Source organism: Prenolepis imparis, unplaced genomic scaffold, assembly GCF_030444845.1.
Source record: "Prenolepis imparis isolate NDT839.2.m4 unplaced genomic scaffold, iyPreImpa1.0 SCAF_14, whole genome shotgun sequence".
NCBI classification, from domain to species: Eukaryota; Metazoa; Arthropoda; class Insecta; order Hymenoptera; family Formicidae; genus Prenolepis; species Prenolepis imparis.
Genome location: NW_028141172.1, coordinates 5,595,655 through 5,616,833, shown reverse-complemented (window position 1 = coordinate 5,616,833; position 21,179 = coordinate 5,595,655). Strand labels below are relative to the sequence as shown.

The window sequence follows — 21,179 nt, the reverse complement described above, 5'->3', positions numbered from 1 at the left end:
TAATATATTATAATTATAATAATAATTAATATATTTATAATATTATAATATATATTACTTATATATAACATATATATTATATATGTGTTATATATTTATAATTAATATATTTATTATATATTTATATATTTAAAAAAGTTGGAGAGGAAGAGAAAAAAAGAACAAATTAAATAAATGCTAATAAGTACTCGATCTATATATTTTGTTGTCCATGGTTGACTCTAAAACAGCGACCTCTATACATGTTTTACGAAACTAATATTTAACCTTACTTAATCGGATTATATCTATATAACCTGTTCATAAAATTTTGTTTTAAAATAAGGAGTAGCCTTTTTTATAATAAAAGATTCAACATTGACTGAGAAAAGTCTGAAAAATATGGCTGTGGTAATAGAAACCACTATAGGCGATTTCACGGTAGATCTTTATATCGAGGAACGTCCTCAAAGTAAGTGTGTTCTTTCATTTCTTCCATCATATGATAGAAAATTTATATTCCACATATTTACTATTAATTTATAAATTAGACAATAGTTTTAACATTAAATATATAAATCAAGTATATATATTGAATTAATTAATTAATTTATATATGTATAAAAATGGAAAATATACATTTCATTAGAATATAGAAAACATACATCAAGATACAGAAAATATGTATTTTTTCTATATATATATATATATATATATATATATAAATGAAAAAATATATATAACGTAATTGATTTGTTCCTTTACAGCTACACGGAACTTCCTAAAGTTGTGCAAACTAAAGTACTACAATTGGAATCTCTTCCACTCGGTGCAGACCAACTTCATCGCGCAAACCGGAGATCCCACCGGTACTGGAAAAGGCGGGGAAAGCGTGTATGGAATCGTCCTGGGCGAGAAGGCTCGTTATTACGAAGCGGAGCATATGCCGAAGATCAAGCACAACAGGATAGGTTTATTATCCATGGTGAATTGCGGCAACAACATGCTGGGCTCCCAGTTCTTCATCACGCTGGGATCGGAGCTCCAGTCTCTGGATAATGAGCACTGCGTGTTTGGAGAGATCACGGAGGGATTGGAGATTATTCTCAAGTTCAACGAAGCCATCTGCGATGGGGATCAGAGGCCTTATCAGGACATAAGGATATCCCACACTGTCATTTTGGAGGATCCGTTCGACGATCCTGTGGGTTTCGTGGTTCCCGATAGAAGCCCGGAACCGACGAAAGAAGCTCTAATGGTACATATCATGGGCCGGAAATGACAAGCTTTTGTTGCATTCTTGTCGATTCTCATTAATAATGTCTACTTTATGTATATCTTCAAACTTATTTAGACATAATTAAGTTTGCAGACAAATAATCTTCTTTATATTTCCAATTTATATATAATTTGATTTATTCTAAGTATATATTAATAAGTTTCGACATAATTATTCTTTTTTAAAATATTTCTGTTATAGTTTTATAATTATAGTTATATTTATATTATATTGTATTATAGTTATAGTTGTATAATTATTATATATACTAATTATTATTATATATAAGTATTACTATTAGTTATATATAATTATAATAAATTAGTACATAATAATTATACAACTATAATCATAACTATAATAGAATAATATAAAATTAACTATATTATATAAATATAAACTAGTTATATAAAATTATAGTAATATTATAATTTAAAAATTATATATTATAAATTATAAAAAAAATTATAGTTATATATAGCTTTATTATAGCTATATAGTATAGTATATAATTATTAATTTCTATGTTTGTCTCATTTACATCTATAGAGCGATAGAATCGGAGCGGATGAGGCGATCGACGATACGAGTGGTATGACTATGGAAGAACTGATGGAAATTCAGAAGAACAAGGAAGCAAAAGCGAGAGCCACGATACTAGAGATCGTGGGTGATATACCGGACGCGGATATCGCTCCGCCGGAGAACGTCCTGTTTGTGTGTAAATTGAATCCGGTCACGACCGACGACGATCTTGAAATCATTTTCAGTCGTTTTGGGAAGATCGTCGGGTATGCATTTTTATCATTTTTGTCACAAATCGTATCTTTTTTTATATTGTTTCAATTAATTATTGTATTTTTTTTACACACGTAGTTGCGAAGTTATAAGGGACCATCAAACGGGAGACTCCTTGCAGTACGCGTTCATCGAGTTCAGCGATCGCAAGAGCTGTGAGGACGCGTATTTCAAAATGGACAACGTCCTGATCGACGACCGAAGGATACACGTGGATTTCTCGCAGTCGGTTGCCAAGATGCGCTGGCGAGGCAAGGGTAAGGGTATTCGTTACCTCGACGAGGACGACAAGACGAAGAAGTACGACGACAGCTTCTCCTCTTCGAAGAAATCCGAGGTCTCGCGCGAGAAGAACCACGACAACGATAGAGAAGACGAAAGGAAGAAGAAGAGCTCGCACAAGGATCACAGAAAGCACGAGCGCAGGAAAGAAGATAAAGATAAGAGGAAGGAAGACAGATCGCACGATAGATATGAGAATGAACGAAGAGATAAGAGGAGGAGAGAGGAACGACGGGACAGAGACAAGAAAGAGGATCAGAGGAGAGGTCACAGTGAAGACAGGTCGGAAAGGAAAAGTAAGAGGGACGACAGCGAAGAGAGAGAAAGAAGGAGCAAAAGGGACGATAGGGAACGTCGGCATCGTGATAGCGAGAGAAAAAGGACCACGGAAGACGAGGACGATACTAGGCACAGATCGCACAAGCACAAAAGAAAACGGTGAAGAGGATGCTGAAGAAGTTTCATGAACTCTCCAAGTAGCAAGTGTCATTTTGATGTCTAATGATGTCAGTTTGCTACTTGGGTCAGTATAACTCCTATAAACAAAAAATATATATATTTCATTATTGTGAATAAAGCGAAAACGTCGGTATCAAAATTATTTTAATCACGAGAAAAAATTAAAATTAAATTGAGGCAAAACATTGCTTAATTTTTTAAATGTCTATAATTATCCTCTTTTTGAATCACTTGTAAAATGATGATAATATCTCTTGTGACAAATTAGCTTTAAATAATAATAAAAAACGCAGTTTTTATACAAACATAGAAGCATATTGATAGGTTTCATTGTCAAAAATGTACAGAATTCAGTATGTTCGAATTTAAAATAAACAACAGCGTAATTTTGTAAGAGGGGCTGTAATTCAAACCTTTTTTTTTACATCGAGTAAAATTGCCAGCATTCTTTCAAGTACAAAACATTCGAAAGCGCGAATATTCGCGCTCCCTTTCTCGCAAATCTCCGAACGACGGAGTCGATTCTTTCTTTTTTTTTTTCGTTTTTAAGGCCACGGGAAGTTCTACAGATTCTACTGGTACCAGCGCAGTAATGAGTAAAGCTATCGAAAAAACCACAGACTTCGTTCGATATAAATATAAGGCGCGAAGTCTCGCATATAATTTCACGATGAAATAGCACAGCTTGTCGCGGAGCAAACTCGGCCGTATCAAAAATAGAGAGCAAAGAGAAGAGGGATCAAGCGGCGAGATACTTTTCGAGCATCGCCGTAGATTCGAGAAGGAGTATCGTTTCTCACAAAAGTCGCGCTCTTTCGAGAGCCAGATAATTTCGCTTCAGCTCGCGCTCGTGAAAATATTATAGGAACGATATATGTATAATATATATTCGTTTTTACACACACGTGGACACGTAGTATCAACTACGCAGCCCGTAATAGGATGCTTTTTCTTTCTTTGGTGATGTCGCATTTGGTATTCTCTCGCATGTGTGGAAGATACACTTTTGATGTGTCCTGTCCACCTCGCTTCGCCTATCTCTCCTCGCGCGGGAGAGACAGGAAGTAGGAAAACACATCAGGAACGTTGAGAAACGAAGATAGCAGATCGATAGTTCGCTTGGCTGAATTGGAAAATACATTCAGAATACAGCAGAGACAGTCCCCAAGTAGTAAACTGACGTCATTAGACGTCAAAATTACGTCATTCGCCGTTTAATGACGTCAAAATGACGTACGCTTGCTACCTGGGACTATATTCCAAGTCATCGAACGCAACATTATTATTATTATTATTATTGTTATCATCATCAGCGCAATAGAATAAAAACGTTAATTCAGCCACTTTCGTCAACTTCTCTTTCCGAATCTTGTGCCACTTCTTGTGCAGGAAACGTTACCCCACCTCGCATGCCTTATTCTTAGAGAGCCTTATCCTATAGCTTCGCTACATCACAATATCCATTCTCATATCTGTATGTTACAAGATTTTCGAAAGAAGGTTCAGCTTAGCTGCGCCGTGTTACATAATCGAAAGGGGAAAAAAAAATCGAACTATGAATTACATAAGCGCGCACGCGTACATGTTAGACGACTACAATATAACACACAAATAAATACGGTAAATTATATTAAGACATTTTATATAATATAATACGCTATATATACATACATATGTATATATAGTTACATATAATAGTTTTATACTTTGGCGTTTTTCGTTTCGTTTCTTTTTTATGCGCGAAGAAACTATCTCGATCTCGTTACCAATTATTGTAAAAAGGTATACATATATAGGATGTACAAAAGCGTCGAAACCCCTTAAATTTTTGAAAAAAATGTGTTTCATACAAAAGTTATAGCATTTAAAAAGATCTATTTATTAGCCTTATCAGTTTGACCTTGGGTAATGTTTTTTCAAGGTCATTTTAAGGTCAACTCCTTCCTTAATACTTTTATGCATAATTAGACGAATAATTAAACGAATCAATTGGTGTAAGGAATACGTATAATCGTTTTTAAGAAAAAGTATATGTAATTTGCAACATGCAACTGCATACCTAAGGGGTTTTGACACTTTTTGTACATCTTATATATATATATATATATATATACACAGGGTGTTCTACGCGCAGATGTTTAGGAAAAATTATTACATTACATTATAAAGCTATGCGAAAAGAAGTATCGTCTCTGTACTATGATAAAAAAAGAAAAAAGGAAGAGATACGCGAATACGGAAGAGATACGCGTATTGCGAGGATTGCAAAGGAAAGCGCAACGTCACAATGTCCCGTCGTCGAGTCAGTCTCTCTCTTTTTTTGTCGAGAAGCCTAGACCAATTCAGGATAGGAGTCTGGGAGTTGTGTTTCTGGATAGCTTATTTAAGGATAAAATTAAACTAATCTAAAAAAAAAGAAGAGAATAAAAGAAGAAAAAAGAGAAGAAAAGAAGAAAAAACAATGTTTCGTGAATCGCGAAGCGATCCGCGAGAAAAGGCACTTTTGACGTAGGAGAATCTTTCCTCCCTGTATATTATTAATTAAGGCCGCCGTGATGGGATCGCGAGACGCGATTAAGGAAGACACAATTCTTCTTTCCTATTCTACCGAGAGAGTTACTTTGGTAATGACTAGGTCATACACTACATCGCTACATCGTTAGTTTTTAGATCGTGTGTCGTTCGTGTCCGTTTTATGGCTTGCACGATTGGCTTACTTAAATAGTAATCGTAATGGCGCGACGCAACTCTAGGCGCTTTTTTTTTCGTTATGGCCGTCCAATGGCCGTCCTCTCGCATCGCGTACAACGCAATCTTACGTATAAAAAAGCCATAGATCCAGCGAACGAGTATGAACGAATGAATAAAAGCGTTATTCGATTGATAATTATACAATTCTGCATTAATTATAAGTTAGAATTAAAATAATCACAAAATCATATTTTATACAAAACATTTTAAATGTAAAAAGGTAAACAAATTAATAATTATCGCGCGCTCATTCCTATTCATTTCATGATCGTTCGTCTTCGTTTGCTTAATTTGGACCCGGCTTAATTCATACAGAAATTCTGATCCGGTTAAATTAATTGTCAAATGTAATCAAATGCGTCGAGTTCTCGATTGAAACACGAGTATATGATTAGCCCGATTCTTCAAGATCCGTTCGTCGAATCCTATTTCCAGACTGGTCGAACCATAGACAAAGGTAGACGGAACCTTCTGCGAGGAAAAGGTGATAATAGCGGAAAGGGGACCAGTATACTGACTTCGCTAAATTATCTGCACATGAGCATATGTAAATCGAACGTAACAAAGATTTATCGAAGTTAATGTCCTACTCATACACATACTTATGTGTGCGACTTGATTTCCTTACATCACCACCCTCTCTTGTCATAGGCAGCTAAAAGTGCTTTCCAGCAACGACATAAGTCGACACAATTAAAATGTTGTGTTCGACTATGAAGAGTATTCATAGTCCGATCTTATATTTAAGATCGTCTTAAGTATGGTCTTAATAGGTCGTCTGAAGGTCCCATTCCGGTAAGAGATAAACTTTTAGAAAAACTTAAAAACTGATTAAAATTTTAAAAAAGCGACTCTGCACTTTGGCGATGAAGTAAAAAAGCTACGCAGCGTTCCAATTATAAGTCGACATTTACCTAGCTTATGCCCTTTCTACACCTCAAGATGATCCTACTCGTGGCTCATTCGACTGCTTTCGCCAGTTTTTGACCATCTACACTACTCACTCGGATAAGCTACAAGTAGGATTATTCTTTGGTGTAGACTCAGCATTTCACTGAGTACTTGATACACGTATCAAATAGTAAATGGTCGCGTTCAGCAGTACAAATTGCTTAGTAGTAATCGAACGTGATTGGCTCTTACTTTTAGAACCAACAAATCAACGTAGAGTGATAAGACGACAACTCAGCAGTTGTTCTGCTGAACGCAGCAAATAATTGATAAATTGGTCATTGACTGATCTGCTCAAATGCAGCATCTGATAAGAGTATCAACAATTGGTGTAAGATCGCTGTGTAATATTGTATATGACTGTGTTTTGTTGCTGGAAAGCACCCTAACAGGGTGTCTACTCAAATTTTGTAAAAATTTCCCTGATAAAAATATGAGACAAAAAATAATTGATTATAAACTTCTCATGGAATACTAATAATTTATTTAAATTATTTATTAAAATAATATATTAATTTATTTATTTAATTATTTATTAAATAAATAAGGAGTACTAATTTATTTAAATATTATCTATTAAAAATTTGAACAATTTTCTATGAAATTTATAATTTATGTATGATCTTGATACTAAAAATATAGATTGTCGATCAAAAAATCACATAAAAAATTTTCATAAAAACTTAAATATTGCAATATATGTTAGACATACATTTCTTTAGTGTTAAATAAAAATAAAATTAACAAAAGGATAATTTTTTTTAAAAATTCCCTAAATCCCCAAATCAAATTCCATGAGAATTCCCTAATTTTTCAAGGTTGAACAAAGTTCCCTGGGAATACCAAGTTTTCAAGGTTTTTCCCAGAAGTATACACCCTACCTAATAACGTCTTAATATATATTCTTTTGCCTATGGATCGAACCGAGTCTCCAGAGTGGCACCTAAATGGACACATTGTTTACTGATCGGTCAATCGTGCTAATCACATTAGGCACCAGTGTCGATACGAGTGTCCAAGTTCTGTCCAATCGCACTATATCCAAACGGACCTCTCCCTTCGAGACTGATCAAACCCTATCTCGGGTGAATATGTACGGCGCGTAAATAGCGGGCTTCTCAGAATTGGATGCGATAATTGGGACGCGGTATCGACCTCGCCTTGGTCGGCGGCAGGGAGGCCGTCGACGCTTCGCTGCTGGCAGTTCCACCGGAGTCGCGGCCGCCACTCTTGCTGCTGACGATGCTGCCGGTGCTCTGGCCCCGAGAAGAACCTCCCGTCTGTTTCCTCAACGTGCCGCTACTGCCCTTGAGAGCGGTCGCCGCCGCCATCATCGAGGAGGCCTCGCCGTCGCTCAGTCGACCGTATTCTCCGATGCGTGGACGGGACGACGGCGGAGGCGGAGGCGGGATGAACGAGCGGCTCTGGATCTCTCTGTGCTTCACCGCGAACTCCGACATGCAGTTGTTACTGTTGCCAATCGATGACGACGACTTCTTGCGGCAGCCAGTCGTAATCGTGTCGGCCTGCAGTCTCTCGTAGTCGTGGCCGCTGCCACCTCCGGTGGCCGACGACTTCTTCAGCGTGCTGTTGACCATGAAGCTCTCCACGGGGTTCTTCTTCTTGTTACGGAGGACCTTAGCGGCGGTGTCGAACCTACCGTACTCGATGCTGCTGCAGTTGCCGGAGGAATCGCGGGTAATCTTCACGTTACCGCTCCCGCTCGTTGCGTCCACCGGCATCCCCGGCCCGGGATCCGACTTCTTGCGCGTCTCCGTGTCGCTGAGGCGACAGTAGCGCGAGTTGCTGGTCGTCTTCAGGGTCCTAGGCGGTCGCGGTAGTGAACTAGGTGGTAGACTCCCGGCGCGACGCGGCTCCCCGTTGACCTCCGACGTCATCCGCTGTCGCTGCGAGCTCCTGCCCTGCTTCTCGAGCAGCATCATGTCCTCGGTCGGCTTGCTGCCGCCGCCATCAGACAGCCGCGAGATGGTGCCCTTGAGTCTGGCGGCCGCGTTCGCGAACTCGATTATGCTCGGCGATACCACGTCGCCGCCGCTACCGGACGAGTCGTCCAGCAGCCGGCTCTTGCTCGAGGCGGTGCTCGAAGTACCTGTGCTATCTACACCCGCCAGTAGTGGCTTGGGTATTTTTCCTTTTCGCGACGCAGTGCCTGAATTAGAGAATCCTGGAAAACAGCAAAGTGCCCGCTGAAACAAGAAACAGAAAAAACGCACGGGTTGCAGATAGGAGGCCGGGACCTGGAAAAGGGGTTAGTGCTCGCTGTATAAAACGCTCGCACATGCACATTCGAGGATGTTTCGAGGATGGTTGGGAAGGAGGTTCGTAGGGTCAGGAGGGATTAGTGGAGCAACTCGAGAGAGAGAAAAAAAAAAGAAACCCAAGTAGAAAGAATTAATCTATATTGGCTACCTACTCCAGCATGTTTGGCAGAAAAAGAAACTACTAGATTAATAAGAAGAGAAACTCGTTGCTTAAACACATCTGTGTAAAATAGTAACACAAAAGTTATTCAAGTGCTATTAAAAGTGTTACATGATTTTTGAAAAAAAATTGAGATTATTGTGTTAAATCACACAAAAAGTTAATTAATATCAGTACAAAGTAACTTCAACCAGAAAAAAAAATAGTCAGTATGTAACGTTTTTTTTTTCCATTTTCAAGATCTTGATGAATCTCCTTCAAACGTACATACCAACTATTGACCTCGGAAAACGCTTTTAATTAAAAAAAAAAAAAAAAAATTCCAAACAGCTATCAACACAAACACAAGTACCTTCACATGTTCGACCTGTAATATTTTCACGATCAGCGATGACTATTAAAATGTTGCTAAAGAACTCAAAGTATGTGATCGTCCACAAAAATTAATGTATCTCTATTAATAAAAAAAAAAAGAATAATAAATATTAATGCGTAAACAAAATATAAATATTAATGTAAATCAAAGCGCATGTATGTGTCTAAAAAATGAAGGTTCATGATATAAGTCAGAAATAAATTTGATGAAACAAAGAGAGAGAGAAAGAGAGAGAAAGAGAAGTTCGCGATACTGTATATTCGAAATTATACTCCATCACCACCTAAATATCTGGTTAAAAACGATCACAGGCGCTTAAATTATTGCGCTTACCTTGCTAAGCAGCTGCGAGTCTAGCTCCTTCAGTTGATCGTCGAGGCTCTTGTTGGTCTGTTCAAAGCTGCCCTGTTTCCTATATTTGTAGCTGTCGGTGACGCCGTAGGAAGCGGTGCTGCCGTATCCGCTGCCACCACCGAGTACGCTGCTCACTATTTGAGAAAAAATATAGTTAGTTACATACTTTTTTAAAAAAACAACTGTGTTTTACTTTACACTAATTAAGTACCTCGCACTAAACATTTTGGCTTTCGGCGGAATTGGCTGTTTTTTTTTTCATATGTTGTAGTTTATGACTTGCTGAACAAAAGATATAATAGTCTCAAAGCTAAATATTGGATATTAGTTACAATTGTTTGACTGGCTGTAACTCAGTAACTATCCAATATTTAGCTTTGAGGCTATTACATCTTTTGTTCAGCAGGACATAAGCTACAACATATGAAAAAAAATAGCCAATTTCAACAAAATCCTATGTATTTGGTCCTTTCTCTCATTATTTTGATAGATAAAAGTATTTAGATAAGTGCAAGAATCTCTGTACCAAGTTCCGGCGTGCTCGTCAATGCTGTATGATGATCCGCCGACGTGCTTGAATGCGACGAGTGCGCGGCAGGATAACTTCCCACGCCGCTGCTGCTACTGCTGTCCGCCTTGTCGTACGTGTGTTTCTGCAATACTCTGATCATGGCGTCTCTCTCGGCCAGTTTGGACTCCAGATCCTTCATCCTGGTCCGGATAAAAAACGTCAGTCGATTGATTCAAATAATACAATCCGACTTGATGACGTACAAAGTAGATTCCTCTTTACCTGGACTCGAGATCGGCCAGTTTCTTTTGCGCGGCGTGCACCTCATCCATGTGTCTCATCTTCTCCGAGCGTGCCTCGGCGATCAATTTCTCCGCGTCTTGACTGGTCTTCTCCAGAGCGGCGATCTTTGCGTCTCTGAAGGGAACGAAAATGTGTGAGCGTGACGAAAAAAGAAAATATGATCAGAGTAATTACGCAAAAATTCAGAAAGATTCTTCTACTTACTTTGGTAAACTAGCTGCGTCGATGGCCGCTTGCCTTAGCGCGCTCTCCTCCAGGTAACGTTGTTCCCACTTGGCCACGTCTCCCTCGAGAGACATGATCTTCTCGTCCCGTTCGCGCAACCGTCGCTTCAGATCCACGATAGTCTCGCCATTCGATGTCTGTTCGTTGCCATTACCTCCGCCACCCTCGCGCAGCTCCTTCTCCAGCTGACCTCTCAATTGTCTTTCCGTCTCTTCTCGTCTATCGCTAGACGCTTGAAGCGAAGACAAGGCTCGCTGAAGCTGACCGACTCTCTCCACGTACACTTGTTTCTTACGACACTATACAGACGCAAGAAAACTCTTTTCGTAATCAACATCTATTAAACGAGTGGTGACATATTATTATATCTATCCATGATCATTTTATATATATATATATATATATATATATATTTATATATTTATAATTAATTCTCGAATTAGAAATCTGTCAAGTCTATTTACAGTGTCTATTCAAATTTTCTAAAAAAATTCCCTGAGAATTCCCTGATAAAAATAAAAATACAGAGCACAAAATAATTTATTATAAATGTCTCAAGGAATACTAATTTATTTATTTATTAAAATAAATTATTTATTAAATTATTATTTATTTATTTCTTGAATAAATAGAGTACTAATTTATTTAAATATTATATCTATTAAAAAATTGAGCAATTTTCTATGAAATTTATAATTTATATAAGATCTTGATATTTCAAGGTTTTTCTCGGGAGTATACACGCTGATTTAAAATTGAAGTAAGATATTTTACTACCTTTATTTGCAGAAAATTTAGGATTCTTCATCTTCAAGAGTTCAAGCATTTATACACCAAACTGATCAATGAATTTGTTGAATAAAACCTCGTCTGCTCTAACGGGAATATTCAATTATACGTATACTTCATCAGTTAAATTAAAAATCACTTTACTTCTTCCTCGAGTCGTACGACGTTGCCCTGTGCGTTAGTCAAGGCAGTGTCCAGAATGTCGATGTGCGTACGTTGTTCCTGCAAAGTGGCCCGCTGGGCGGCCAATTCGATCTCCTGCCTCTCCTTCGCAGCGGTCAGTTCTTTGTCTAGAGATACACAGAGCAAGAGTTACGCAATAGTTAGGAAAAAAAAAAAAAATAAATAACGCGATCGAAGTAACTTTAATCATACTCTGAGTGATGAGCTGTCCGATGAGTAGTTCGCGCTGCGTCAGCTCCTTCCTCATGGTCTCGACGATCGGCGGACTGTCCGTGCGCGCGGATAGCAGGTCAATCTGGTCCCTCAGGGCGCGATTCAGCTCGGTCAATCGACGACAATCGTTCTGCAGTCTTAATCGAGCCGCGCGCTCCAGCTTCTCCCGTCGTTCGCAAGAAGCTGCCAGCTCTTCATGAGCGCGATGAACCTTGCCCACCTCCTGCTCCAACTTTTGCGACTTGGAGACCTTGTTGTAGCAACGGCCCAGCTCCAGTTTCAACGCGCTGTTCTCCTGAATTATTAACTGGACCATCTCCGATGGCTGCCATATCTCGGCTGTCTCCCTCTCTATCTCCTCCCGTCCTTTGGTCTGCGGTCTGTAAGGATTCAATCGTGTCAAAGGAAGATACAAATGTTTGGAAGGTTAGAGGGGGATAGATATAAAGTTACCGAGGTGATCTCATTCGGGTGAGATACAATTCCTCCCTGAGGACCTTGGACAGGTCGGGCTGCGATCGCGATATAGTCAACTTCTCCGTCGGACCGAGAAATTTTTGCTTGTTAAACGGTAACAACGTGGATATGTAGCAGGACGGCCTGTTCTCGTACTCGCTGTCACTCTGCTTCCCCCCATCTCTTATTCTCATCTCTCCCAATCTCATTTCTAAGCTGTCTCCATTATTGCTGTACGGCGGCACCTTCACCTCCTTCGCGAGATGTTTCAAAACCTGTAATTTTTATATATAATTATATAATTTTTTAAATATAATTATATTTTATATAATATATAATTTATATAATTGTAATATAATATAATATAATATATAACATAATATATAATATAATATATAATATAAATATATATATATATATATAATATAATTTTATATGATATTAATATAATTATTATATTATTTTAATAATTAATTATACATATAATTATTTAAATATAATTAAATAATTTTTAAAAATTATTTATAATGCTGAATTCGTCGTTATTTACTTCAGCATCTGTTAGTTGTTCGCTATATGAATGATGTCTGTCATACCTGAGACTGGCTGAGATAATCATCCGGGATATCTGTAATTTCCTGGCAACCACCGCCGCCAGAATGCTCGTGAACGTAATCCTCGTGTGGTAGGTTGGACAGGGATTGCATCGTAGGACTGTTGGTGTGACCCTTGCCGTTGCCATCGCAATACAAGTAGCCCACGTCTGCGTGTTCTCTCACCATGCCCGACAATCTGTTGATCGCATGGATCAGATGCAGATGAGAGGATGCAAGGTAGTCTTTAGAGTAATGAGAAAAGCGTTTGTTCACCTTCCGGACGGTATCCATGAGCTGTCGTCGTTGGCGTTGTGTATAATCAACGTGTTGTACGAACTCGTCGATACGTCCAGACTGCTTCTGTTCGAACCTACACTACGATTGCTCAGATTGTCCTTTAAACTATTTCGATTGGACCCATTGATGCTGTCCTTCAGGCTGTTCCGATTGGAGCCGTTTAAGCTCTCCTTCAGACTGTTCCTATTCGATCCGTTCAGACTCTCTTTCAGACTGTTCCTGTTATGCAGGTTGCCCTACATTGTAACAAATCATCTTAGTTTTACATAAGGAGATAATATTGAGTCGTAAAAGATACATATGCACAATAATTATTCCATTGTTTACAATCCTCTTCTGTATTTATTGTATATATATATATTAAATGCACCTGAATATTTGGTATGTTTTCCTTGTGACTGGAGGACCTAGAGGGACTCTGCTGTTGATTCTCCTGACCTTGCGGTTCCTGCCGTGCCGTGTGCCTTATGACGTATCTCTCTTCGTTGCTTAGATTCTCATTAGATGTGGAAACATCGGTCTCGCTACCACTCAAACTCTGAGGAAGACCACCTGCGGAGAAGAAACGCACCTCGCTTAGCATCTTTCTGGGACCGGTTGTCAACTGTAATCTCTCACAGCCTCTCATCGCTACCATCTTCACCATTTATGAAGACGCACCTTGCATCGACAGTTGTTTCCTTTGTAGATTGCCAGTCGGGAATGGGAGAAACCTGTTTCCTTGCTGTAGCGAGCTCATTTTCGTAAAGTTCAGCTCATTTGACGTGGATTATCTTATATGACCGTCTAAAAACACACATGGAGAAAAAATGGTATACTCTCCAGAAGAAGAGGTACAGGAAAAAGAAGAAAAATAAAGAAAGAAAAGAAGAAAAAAGGAAAAACCGAGGAACTCAGTGGAGTTCCTCCGACTGATCTCCCGCAGAGTCGCGTAAATAAACAATGGGACGGCATCGTCTCGTCGTGTATCGTCATCGGGGTGTAGGGTGTATCTGCCAAGCAGTGGCCGCGCGAGGTCGCGCTCGCGAGAAACAAATGACGACGACGACGACGACGAGGACGACGACGACAAGACGCCGGAATCTCGGCTCGAAGTTTCCGGGGCTCCCCGTATCTCCTCGCGGCTTTTCTACTCACTCGTTTCGAAACTGCGATAAGACCGAGGCCCAAGTATATCTCTCCGTGATATTATCTTCGATAATTGGTACACTCTCATCCGCACCTGTGTGTCTGTACGCGTGAAATAAAAAGAACTGCTTGCCGCATTCCTCGCCAGCTGGCGCCAGAGAGGACCTTAATTAGGGCGGCCTCTCAACGCGCGACTTTTTCGGCCAATTGGAAACGCGCTCTGAGAGAAGAAACAAAAAGAAAACATTATTTTTTTCGCGTTACATATCTTCAGTGTTTTGTTGTTATCTAAATGAAATTATATGTAGATGATCATCTACAATAATCTAGATGAAATTTTGCCGTCATCTTATCTTTATATAGATAATAAAAATGTGTTATCTATATCTGCATCTTAGATGAAAAAAAAGTTATCTGCTTTTACTAAATTATCTAGAATAATGTTAAGATAATTTGGTTTTTTTTTTAAAGATAATTTGGTTTAGATATACTTATAATAAAATATACTTAAATTAGTAAGCGATAAAAACTTACAAATAAAAATAATATGAATATATATTTTTATATCCCCTTTATAATTTACATTTTTTTAAATAACTGTACTATAATTTTATCTTTTATCGATCTAGATATATATATATATATTTAAAACAAAATCATTTTCATGTTATCTAATATTTTCATCTCATATATATCTTTATCTAGCATCTTCATCTTATCCAACTAATTTTAAAATCATCTAAAGGCACGATATCTTTTTATTTTTATTTTCCTATTAATTATCTGATTTTTGCATGATGTCTTTTTATATTTCTTCTCATTTTGTAATTTTATTTTCTTGTATTTTATAAGCAAGGTTATATATCGTCAATATACAACCTTAACCCTTAACCGAGAAGTTGACCGAATAAAACGGGGGGTTTCATTTGTTTATAATACGTTTGAGGTATTTTTTGAGATATTTGCAAAATACGCGATATGATGCAAGTTTTGTCAAACAAAACAACCGCGTAAATAACGCAAGACTCGGTTGGTAACAATCGTTGTTTATCATCGAAAAAGCTGACATTCGTCATGTACACTTATAGAGCTTCTCGTCGACTTCATCAAATATTCATATCGCAGGGTTTTCTGCGAAGATATATTTACGTGTCGGTAGATCCGAATTATCGGCGATTTGTGGAAGTCTTATCTGATCGTCCATCAGGCAGATGTGCATATCTTCTTTCTTTTTCTTACTGATGGTAGAAAATCTAGATAAAACTGTTGATCACGCATTTTGCAATAAATCCTTTTTATTCATTTTTTCATTTAGCATTATTTCTTCTTTTTCTTCTTTTCTTCTATCTTTTATTAACGAACGTTTATTAGACTAAATAAACTATTTTATGATAGTACATATAACAATTTAATCTACAAAATCCATCAATAATCTTCGAAGAAGCTATAAAAAAAAAAAGAAAAGAGAAGAAGATGATTATCTTCTTTTTTTGTGGTTTTGGCTTATTATTTTGTGTAACGAACGTTCTTGATGATAAGATACGATCTCTCTTTCAGTGACACGAAGTTTGCACTCGTCCAATTCGCCTTATCGAGAAGCGGATACCGCGTTTCAATGCGAAATGGCCTTCAGCGTAGACTACAAGCAGCTTCTGGAGGCGCAAAAGGACGATAACGTTCTGATTGTCGATGTTCGGGAACATGCGGAGATAAACGAGACCGGAAAGTTACCCGGGAGCATTCATATACCAAGTAGGAATTTCCTCTTCTATCTCCTTTCAAGTTTATTACATATCGAATGTAATATAATCATCGTATCTCTTTATCGCACAACATACATAATATATAAGACATATGTACATTAATAATAATAATGTATAATGTACTTATTCAGTGGACAATGTCAGACAAATATTCCTAAATCTTTCGGAAGAGAAATTTGAGAAACGCTATGGCAAACGTAAACCCTCTAAGGACACAAAAATTATATTCAGCTGCCGATCTGGTAAAAGAAGTGGCGCAGTGCAGGAAGCGATGCAAAAATTAGGGTATACAAGGTATGCTGAGGATATCTTTTAGAATCATAGCAAACATTATATTAAAACATTTGTCCATTTTGCAGGGTACATAATTACACCGGAGGTTGGCTGGATTGGGAAAGCAAACAGAGTAAAAATTAATTGAATAAAAAAGAGGAAAGTTGTCCTTACAAATGTATTTAAAAAAAAATTGTCACTGTTAAACTTATTTCTAAATCACACTGCAATTATTCTGTGATGTGTTCTACTTCTGTAAATAATGAAATATTAAGAAAGATAAATATTTATTATATCAATCTATTTGAGAGTGTATTATATTCTTTGTCAAAACGCTCTGACAAACTGGATAGTACTTATTAAGTATATACATGCACATTGATTTTTTTCTGTATTATCTTAATATATAAAGACTTAACGTTATACAAAAAAAAATTTTTACAGGAGAATTTACTATATACACATTACACAAGTCTTAATTATTCTCCTGTGCCAATTTCTTCTGATTAATCATCTCTCTGAATTGTCCTAATATAAGATTTTCCCTCTTTTGTCGTTCCTCTTTGCTGAACATCGCCAAGGCACGCTTCTCATCAGCAGAGTAAATCTGATTCTCCTTACGTATACGAACAGCTTCCATGCGACGATGTCTTTAAGAAGAAATAGACGTTTAAAATGGATGTATATATCTTTAACAAGCATCCTTCATACTTTATCAATGTGTTTGTCAATTTAATTTCAAATTTAATTTTTAATGCTTGCTTATGTCGAAGGATCAAATACTATATATTCTTCTTTTAATAATATCAGAATAGACAGCTGTAAAGATTTTTAACGCATAATTCTGCATAGACGTTACCTGCTGCCGCTCATCACATAACCGACAGACTCGTAGGAGGCGATCTCATCCGAAGTGAGGCCGATCTCGCCTCTTCTGGGTATACGCTTGCCTTCAGCGACGTAAGCTGCCATTGCCGCACCTTCGCCTGGTAGCAGGGCCTTGCCGAAGTCCTTGGCCGAGAGCGTAACGTGTGGTTTTGGAGCTGGTCCCACCGTACCATCGTCTGCGCCGCTGTCGTCCGAACTCGAGCCTTTCCTGGGTCTTGGCTTATCAGTAACGGCAGTCTTTTCCACCCAGACCTCCTGGTCGCTGCTGTTGTCGGAACTACTGCTGCTGTCGTCGGAATTACTACTTTCCGTGTCTTTCTTCGCTTTCTTCCTCTTCCTCCTCTCTCTCTTCGCCTCCTTCTTCGCCTTTTTCTCCCTCCTTTTTTCCTTCTTCGCCTTCTTCTCCTTCTTCAGTTTTTTACTTTTCTATAAGGTACAAAATATTTATTAATTCTGTTACAAGTACTTTTCGTTCTAAAGATTTGATTTAATGTCGACTGAATTAATTTAAATACCTTCTTTTTGGTATCGTGTCTTTTTCTCTTGCGATTCTTTGGTGAAATATTATCCTTTTGCTTGATCAAATCTTCACTCTCCTCGTCTGAACTGCTGCGAATAAAGAAACAATCCAAAATTTTAATATGTTAGACATATTTCTTTGATTGTATATATATATATGAATCGCATCATATATGTCCTAAAAACAAAACTGTACAACTTGTATAAATTCTTTTAACTTGCAAGTTTATAAAAATTTGTCCAAGTAACAACACGAAAATTCTAATCTTATGACTCACAAATTATATACATAGTTTTGCAAGATTATGATTCTTTTTCAGGTATTACGGTTGCTGAAGTTGACATTGTCAAATATGTTCAACGAAGGATTCTTACTGTTCGATATGAATAGGAGATTTGCTCCAAGCCTCAGCAACTCCACGTAATCCTATTAATTCTCTCTCGCGTCTTCGCGCATCCATCATCTTTTCGTTCATCATTTTTCTGCTATTTCCTTTTTCACGCTATTTCTTCTCTTTATATCTGTCCCTTGGGTGCTTTCTTCACTTTGTTAGGATGCACTTAATATCACTGCTTCTGTTTTCGTAAGGTTTATCTTTGTATATTGTTTTTCTGTATTATTTCGTGTATTGTTTTTAGTTATTTTCTTTTGTATCTGTTTTTATATAATACCATCCCCTCATTTTTCTCTCAATGTTTTCTCAAACGCGTTTATTTTTGACAACGAGAGGTTACGTTTACCCGTCACTTCTTTACCGACACTATATCAAACTTTAGTACTGCCATCTATCATTTTTAAGATACACGTTTTAATTAATTTTTCAAGACACTGTCGATAAAATCATCATTCGAGTATATCTGCTATATATTCAAAATTCATTTTTTTTTTCAATTTTCTAGCAAAAATAACGCAAATAAACAAAGTGTCATGCAATTGCTTATTGAATTTTTAATTTTTTAAATTAAATAATAAATAATATAATATAAAAATAATTTTTAAATAAAATAAAAATAATTTTAATATAAAATAATATAAAAATAATTTTTAAATAAAATAAAAATAATTTTAATATAAAATAATATAAAAATAATTTTTAATAAAATAAATAAATTTAATTTTTAAGGCTCCTGGCTCCTTCGACCATGTCGAAATCGTGACGTCAGAGGCGAGAAAACACACGCTAAAATTTCTTAGATGCCATTTCGAAATAAAAATATATTTCGATGAAACAGCACTTCAGATGGCTTTAGCACACTCTTAAAAAACCCCGAAAACTATCCTTTCCCCTTTATAATCAATCAACAGCTGTAAAATGTAGTATTATGAAGCCCAGTCCGTCTGGTCTTTGCACATGCGCAGTCATTCCGCATGTCAAAGTCTGATAACTCGATCATTTTACAGCTGTTGATTGATTATAAAGGGAAAAGGATAGTTTTCGGGATTTTTTAAGAGTGTGCTAAAGCCATCTGAAGTGCTGTTTAATTGAAATATCTTTTCATTAAAAAATGGCATCTAAGAATTTTCAGCGTGTGCTTTCTCGCTTCTGACGTCACAATCCAATATGGCCGCGGTGAGCACCCAGGAGCCCCCCCCTTAAATAATAAATAATATAATATAAAAATAATTTTTAAATAAAATAAAAATAATTTTAATATAAAATAATATAAATATAATTTTTAATAAAATAAATTTAATTTTTAATTAAAGATCCGAAAATGTTTCTATATTTGACAAGCAATCGTGACATATTGTTTTCTTGCTATATAAACGAATAATAAAAACAAATAAAGCGTAATAACAACAAACAAACAGTAATAAAGCGTAATAAAAACAAACAAACAATAAAGCGAGAGAGGAGGAATGCGGTGAGAAAAAGATATAAAAAATGTGACACGCTAATTCTGATGTTTCCTACAAGAGCTGTCGCTTTTATTGAAATTGGTGTGTATACACGAGTGGCACAGTGCTTTTTTTTTTATATAATATCTCGTACACTGCAGTTTGAATAACGAGCGAGTTTTGAGCCTTAAATCGCGGAGGTTTCTTCTAATAAATAATCTCTCTACTATGGTCCGGTGCATATATAATTTTCTCTTTCTCTCTATATAAGTTTATGTCTACCTTAATATTATATATGCATATGTATATATACTTACGTAAGTACATACACAAAGGGTCCTGACAATTATCGCTCTAATTATTTTGACATTCTATCTATTAGTTGATCGTTGGGACACCCTGTATACGCTTACGTAGCATATAATACTTAATTATATATATATATATCTTTATATAATATATATATTTATATGTATATATATATTTATATATATTATATATATATTTTTTTTGTTAATAGTATAAAATTAAGATATAGAGGAAATATTTTCAGAATCCTTTGGCAAACCTCCAAATAATAATGTCAGTGTTGAAAAACATTTAGACGTGTCTGGAAATTCTGATAATAAATGCAGAAAAAGATTCTCGTCTCCGACAAAAAGATATGTTTTGGAAGTTTGTCAATAAAGTTTTGTGTGTGTGTATGTGTGTTTAGTATGTATTTGTAAAACACCCTATATTATATATAGAGCGAAATATATACACAAAGATATTTGAAACTGTTGGAAGATGAAGAGTCGGAGCGAAATGGATGAATGATCGATGTGTCTCTTTTGTTCTCTCCGTTATTTATATTCCAGTACGTAAAACAAGAATGCAAAAAGATATATTAAGCTCAATAATGTGAAAAACCAACACACACGTTGTTCTCTCTCGTCGTTTTAGAATATTTTGCTTCTGCGATTCTCTCTCTTTCTTTCTTACAATCTATATATTATACAAATATTCTCTTATGTGTATACAATAAATAAATAAATATATGTATATTTATATAAAGTAAATTGAATAAAATAGAATTTTACAAACTTGAAAATCATATATGTTTTGTGTGTAAATCAATTTAATTTACAAGTAAATATTAATATATTTTATAACATGTAAAAATTAATAATCTTAATATACATATATGTAAAAGAATATATGAAAATGTATATATATTATATATTTTTTTGTGGAAGATGCGACGAGATGTAAATAAAGTTTTCATAATATTATATGAGATAATCTACAGCCCAAAAATTGAAAGATGTGGAATTTTTATCGCAAGTGGCGAATATATATATATAAACGCAATTATATATTTGACATTAGAATATTTCCACGTGCGAAAAAGGCAGTATATTTGTTAAATTTCGCCGCATGAAACCGTGAAACACGCGACGAGAAGTATATCATTTCTCTTCACATATCTTTCATCCTATACATATACCTATATTCTATGAACCCTGACCTGTTTTTATCTCT

At 36.5% G+C, this 21,179-nt stretch overlaps 4 protein-coding genes across 7 annotated transcripts; 2 read left to right on the top strand and 2 right to left on the bottom strand.

The window, feature by feature from the left end:
* Positions 1 to 257: 257 nt before the first annotated feature.
* On the top strand, positions 258 to 3,169 carry LOC145944975 (peptidyl-prolyl cis-trans isomerase sig-7). Its single transcript, XM_083053697.1, has 4 exons — positions 258 to 451; positions 747 to 1,237; positions 1,808 to 2,049; positions 2,135 to 3,169. Exons 1-4 carry the CDS (start codon positions 382 to 384, stop codon positions 2,778 to 2,780), a joined length of 1,449 nt encoding a protein of 482 aa, XP_082909823.1. The 5' UTR covers positions 258 to 381; the 3' UTR covers positions 2,781 to 3,169.
* Positions 3,170 to 7,001: 3,832 nt separating this feature from the next.
* Positions 7,002 to 14,512, bottom strand: LOC145944974 (uncharacterized). Its single transcript, XM_083053695.1, has 13 exons — positions 14,382 to 14,512; positions 13,905 to 14,030; positions 13,615 to 13,796; positions 13,221 to 13,480; positions 12,948 to 13,143; positions 12,349 to 12,626; positions 11,875 to 12,275; positions 11,644 to 11,789; positions 10,690 to 11,009; positions 10,465 to 10,599; positions 10,198 to 10,382; positions 9,651 to 9,805; positions 7,002 to 8,706 (listed from the first exon to the last, which is right to left on the bottom strand). The coding sequence occupies exons 2-13, from the start codon at positions 13,981 to 13,983 to the stop codon at positions 7,618 to 7,620; spliced, it is 3,426 nt and encodes a 1,141-aa protein (XP_082909821.1). The 5' UTR covers positions 13,984 to 14,030; positions 14,382 to 14,512; the 3' UTR covers positions 7,002 to 7,617.
* Positions 14,513 to 15,251: 739 nt separating this feature from the next.
* On the top strand, positions 15,252 to 16,636 carry LOC145945343 (rhodanese domain-containing protein CG4456). Of its 3 annotated transcripts, none has more exons than XM_083054281.1 (4): positions 15,252 to 15,318; positions 15,930 to 16,124; positions 16,267 to 16,429; positions 16,495 to 16,636. In XM_083054281.1, exons 2-4 carry the CDS (start codon positions 15,995 to 15,997, stop codon positions 16,550 to 16,552), a joined length of 351 nt encoding a protein of 116 aa, XP_082910407.1. In that variant the 5' UTR covers positions 15,252 to 15,318; positions 15,930 to 15,994; the 3' UTR covers positions 16,553 to 16,636. The 3 variants fall into 3 exon arrangements, with proteins under 3 accessions (XP_082910407.1, XP_082910405.1, XP_082910406.1); XM_083054279.1 differs by lacking the exon at positions 15,252 to 15,318 and adding an exon at positions 15,418 to 15,585; XM_083054280.1 differs by lacking the exon at positions 15,252 to 15,318 and adding an exon at positions 15,453 to 15,616.
* LOC145945341 (uncharacterized) lies at positions 16,573 to 18,563 on the bottom strand. 2 transcript variants are annotated; one of them, XM_083054277.1, is made up of 4 exons: positions 18,191 to 18,563; positions 17,812 to 17,905; positions 17,268 to 17,722; positions 16,573 to 17,058 (listed from the first exon to the last, which is right to left on the bottom strand). In XM_083054277.1, the coding sequence occupies exons 1-4, from the start codon at positions 18,292 to 18,294 to the stop codon at positions 16,884 to 16,886; spliced, it is 828 nt and encodes a 275-aa protein (XP_082910403.1). In that variant the 5' UTR covers positions 18,295 to 18,563; the 3' UTR covers positions 16,573 to 16,883. The 2 variants fall into 2 exon arrangements, with proteins under 2 accessions (XP_082910403.1, XP_082910404.1); XM_083054278.1 differs by having other exon boundaries at positions 17,812 to 17,902.
* Positions 18,564 to 21,179: the final 2,616 nt, after the last annotated feature.

Excerpts from the sequence above, each read along its gene's own strand:
- LOC145944975 (XM_083053697.1), top strand. The coding sequence starts at position 382 with ATGGCTGTGGTAATAGAAACCACTATAGGCGATTTCACGGTAGATCTT. Across the intron at positions 452-746 it reads TATCGAGGAACGTCCTCAAA|CTACACGGAACTTCCTAAAG; the intron begins GTAAGTGTGTTC and ends GTTCCTTTACAG. Across the intron at positions 1,238-1,807 it reads CGACGAAAGAAGCTCTAATG|AGCGATAGAATCGGAGCGGA; the intron begins GTACATATCATG and ends TTACATCTATAG.
- LOC145945343 (XM_083054279.1), top strand. The coding sequence starts at position 15,447 with ATGTACACTTATAGAGCTTCTCGTCGACTTCATCAAATATTCATATCG. Across the intron at positions 15,586-15,929 it reads TGATCGTCCATCAGGCAGAT|TGACACGAAGTTTGCACTCG; the intron begins GTGCATATCTTC and ends TCTCTCTTTCAG. Across the intron at positions 16,125-16,266 it reads CGGGAGCATTCATATACCAA|TGGACAATGTCAGACAAATA; the intron begins GTAGGAATTTCC and ends GTACTTATTCAG.
- LOC145944974 (XM_083053695.1), bottom strand. The coding sequence starts at position 13,983 with ATGAGCTCGCTACAGCAAGGAAACAGGTTTCTCCCATTCCCGACTGGC. Across the intron at positions 12,627-12,947 it reads ATTATCTCAGCCAGTCTCAG|GTTTTGAAACATCTCGCGAA; the intron begins GTATGACAGACA and ends TAAAAATTACAG. Across the intron at positions 10,600-10,689 it reads GACGCAGCTAGTTTACCAAA|AGACGCAAAGATCGCCGCTC; the intron begins GTAAGTAGAAGA and ends CGTTCCCTTCAG.
- LOC145945341 (XM_083054277.1), bottom strand. The coding sequence starts at position 18,294 with ATGATGAACGAAAAGATGATGGATGCGCGAAGACGCGAGAGAGAATTA. Across the intron at positions 17,906-18,190 it reads TCTCCTATTCATATCGAACA|CAGTTCAGACGAGGAGAGTG; the intron begins GTAAGAATCCTT and ends CTTTATTCGCAG. Across the intron at positions 17,723-17,811 it reads GACACGATACCAAAAAGAAG|AAAAGTAAAAAACTGAAGAA; the intron begins GTATTTAAATTA and ends TGTACCTTATAG.